The 3,284-nt window shown below is 33.0% G+C and overlaps 1 protein-coding gene across 1 annotated transcript; it reads left to right on the top strand.

The window, feature by feature from the left end:
• Positions 1-2,249: 2,249 nt before the first annotated feature.
• LOTGIDRAFT_154920 (hypothetical protein) lies at positions 2,250-3,284 on the top strand (the record flags this gene model as incomplete). Its single annotated transcript, XM_009065425.1, has 2 exons — positions 2,250-2,382; positions 2,926-3,284. The coding sequence occupies 2 exons, from the start codon at positions 2,250-2,252 to the stop codon at positions 3,282-3,284; spliced, it is 492 nt and encodes a 163-aa protein (XP_009063673.1).

The raw sequence follows: 3,284 nt of genomic DNA, 5'->3' as shown, positions 1-3,284 counted from the left end.
CTGAACTGAAACTATTCCATGAGACTATTTTATTCCATCATGTAGGCTTACTCCTATATACATTATCTTTTATAGGATGGCGCTTGATTGAAAATGCCTTTAATGTATATTATGAATTATAATATTTACCAAATATACATAATCTCTTATAACGACTTATTTTAATTGAATGACAAATAAAGCCCCAGAGTAGCATTAGTTTTTTATACTATACACACGATAAGTGGGAAGTTTCATCAGATAATGCTGATCTTATTTTATTTACAATGTCGGTTTTCTAGACAGGATTGTATATTACGTCCTTCTCTCTTTATCGTATATAAAGATATTATTTACCACAAATGAAACTGTTTTTGATTTTTTCCTATAATGAAATATTGCAGACATGCACTGTTACTACTTCAAATCCAGTGTTCAGAATTATCTGCGTTTGAAAGTTAAAAAGACTAGTCATCTTTTATTGAGACACTGTCATATAAAAAAAAATATCCACAGATATAGGAATTTCTTTTTAATATTATCGAATGAATTGTGTGATTTTCATACATTTCTAGTACTTCTGATGACTTTTTTTTTGCATATCTTTAAGACTAAAATCAACCCCTGAAAATGGCGCCTTTGTCCCTTTAAGCGTATAATACTTGCATAACAATATACTCTTTTATCATCAGGAAATATCACGGATGGGTAAGATTTATAGGCTTACCTACTACTGTACTACAGTTATGGTTTCTCGTAAAATCAACAAGTAAAGTTGTATTTAAGGGCTCAGTTTCTCGATTCGTTTGACCAACGGGTATTTTGTACCTAAGCTAATCAGTATCTGTCTACGCTTGAAAGTTAAAGAGACGATTGCCCTATATAGAAAAGATATATATATATAGATCTATAGGTAAGTCAAATTTCTAGTAATTCTGCGGTTTTCGTACATTTCTAATACTTCTGAAGACTTAACATATAATATTAAAGACCCAAATCGACCCATTAAAATGGCAAACAATGGTCTTTAGACATGAAGCATAACATTTCATTTAATTTTTAAAGCTTAGTTAAACCATTGATGTGATTGACAAGTTAAATTGTCCAGGCGAAATAGCCGAGATGGGCGATGACTTAGCCTTATTGAACAGATCATGGAGCCAGAGAGTATAGATATCTCTATCTATTGGATCAGGGACCAATAAGATAGAGGTGTTTTGGTCGTATCACGGCATATCCTGTCGGGAAAAAATATCAAGAGTTGTTGGCATATTATTAGTGAAGCAAGGTAATTTCACCAGTCTCAACTGACCCGTATTTATATTGAACAGGTCTCATCTTGGTAAAATATTATGTACTCTTCATATTGAATCTATCCATAAATTTATTTAATAATTTGAATTAATTTGTGTGTATAACAGATTAATCTTAATCTTTGAAATGATATACTGTGTCAATGCTCCACTTTCAACCAATTCTATATATTACTTGGCTGTCACGGAAAAATTTGACTTGGTTTAAACAGTATTTATTTCAAAACAAATATACACATCATCATGTCAATAAGCTATAAACTACTGTCTTTTTTCTTTCATTAATCATCACATAAGTTACAAACTATTATTATTAGTCTTTGATAATCACTCAGATAAGCTACTAATTATAATTAATTATCAAAGTTAGAATATTTTTAAACTAGGGACATTTTTAATTTTGGGGGTGGGGGGATCATTTCGAACAATGATTTTGGTTGAAATCAAAGAGTAATTTTAGGGGCTATTTTGACTATTTTATTTGGGGTCATTTCGTCTAATTTTGACTTTTGGGGCCATTTTGACATGGGGACATTTCGGTTTAGTGCCAAATTGACTTTAACCTAAGATAACTAGCTTTAGGAGTAGATTACAATTTAATTTTATTCACTGAAATCCAGTTTTAGCACTGCATTTATCTGGGGTCTAACTGAACCCCAACATACTAGCATGGAGTGTTTCAATTTAAAGGGGTAACATATCCGCTAATTGTGATTGTTGCACAGTAGACTGATCATGAACAGGTTAAAAATTCATTCAGCTACAATGTTTGAAATAAGCAAATTGCTATCTTCGATGGCATTTTGGAAATTTGAAAAAAATCGGTGCTGGGGTCCCGAAATACCCCAAGTTCTAGCACAAGGGCGTCTAGGCTAATAGGCCTAGCTCATAGATTTATTTGTAATTACAATCAGTTAATTGACCTAAACGAACTGACACCTCTTCAAAAACTACAACATGGTATTCCCTCTCGTACAACTTGCCTACTTAGGCGTAAAACGAAGCAGTAAATTTCTTGCGAACCGCTTAAAACGTCGAGCGAAGAAAAGTCTGTTCTTCAGAAACTATATATGTATGCCAACCGCCCAACGTGAGTATTAATTTTTGTAGTTTAGCTTTGGGGGTAAAATTCCTGATTTCGATTTAGTGTTTATGTCTATGACGAAATGTCATCATGGTTATTATTGAATGTAAACACATAGGATAATATAAAAGCAGAATAAATGCCCGAAATTACTTTTGTTGAGATAGATACCTCATTAATTGTTGATCCGAGTAGCCTTTGCTCCATGATGTTAGTAGACTATATCTATAGGCTTACGATCAGTAGCCTACGGAATGTGCATCTATCCACTAGACTTCATCTTTCAATTTTCATGGTCTGCATGTTATATACATCTTTCTATTGTTATACTTTCACTAGAATATCTGCTCATGAAAACATGAGTTATAAATTAAAAGGGATTAGATAAACTTTCTTTGTGTATCGGGGGTACTTTAAATTTGAATAGTGCAAATCGATGCTATCGGTGCCAGTGACCCTGATAAAACTGAAAGTTTTGTTGATATGACTCATATAATATTAATAGTGATATTAAAATTAGGCCTATTGTATTATTTTCTTTCTTTTCAGTTTACCATTCTTTCGAAGTGAAGGTCAGGTTAAAATTGTTGGGACTGGGAAAGGCAAATCATATTGAAAAGTTAACTGAGACTATGGCTGTGGAATTAGGAGCAGAGCTGTTAGGTGAATTTATAATATACTCTGTAGCTGCTATGATAATCTATATAGAATATTCCAGATCAGGATCCAGAGAAGAAGCGAAAGAGCAGGCCATGATTCAGAAAGACTTAATATTAGAACGACGTTTACAAGAGCAAGGACTTTTGATTGAAAAACTCCACGCGGAAGTGAGAGAAATGCAGCGATTTATTGGTGACTTAGACACAAGAAACAAAAGCTTGTCTTCTAGGCTTTTCGGAAAGTCATAG

The sequence above is a fragment of the Lottia gigantea genome, assembly GCF_000327385.1.
Source record: "Lottia gigantea unplaced genomic scaffold LOTGIsca_7, whole genome shotgun sequence".
NCBI lineage: Eukaryota > Metazoa > Mollusca > Gastropoda > Lottiidae > Lottia > Lottia gigantea.
Note: the sequence above shows the minus strand (reverse complement) of the source record. Positions and strands in the feature narration are given on the sequence as shown.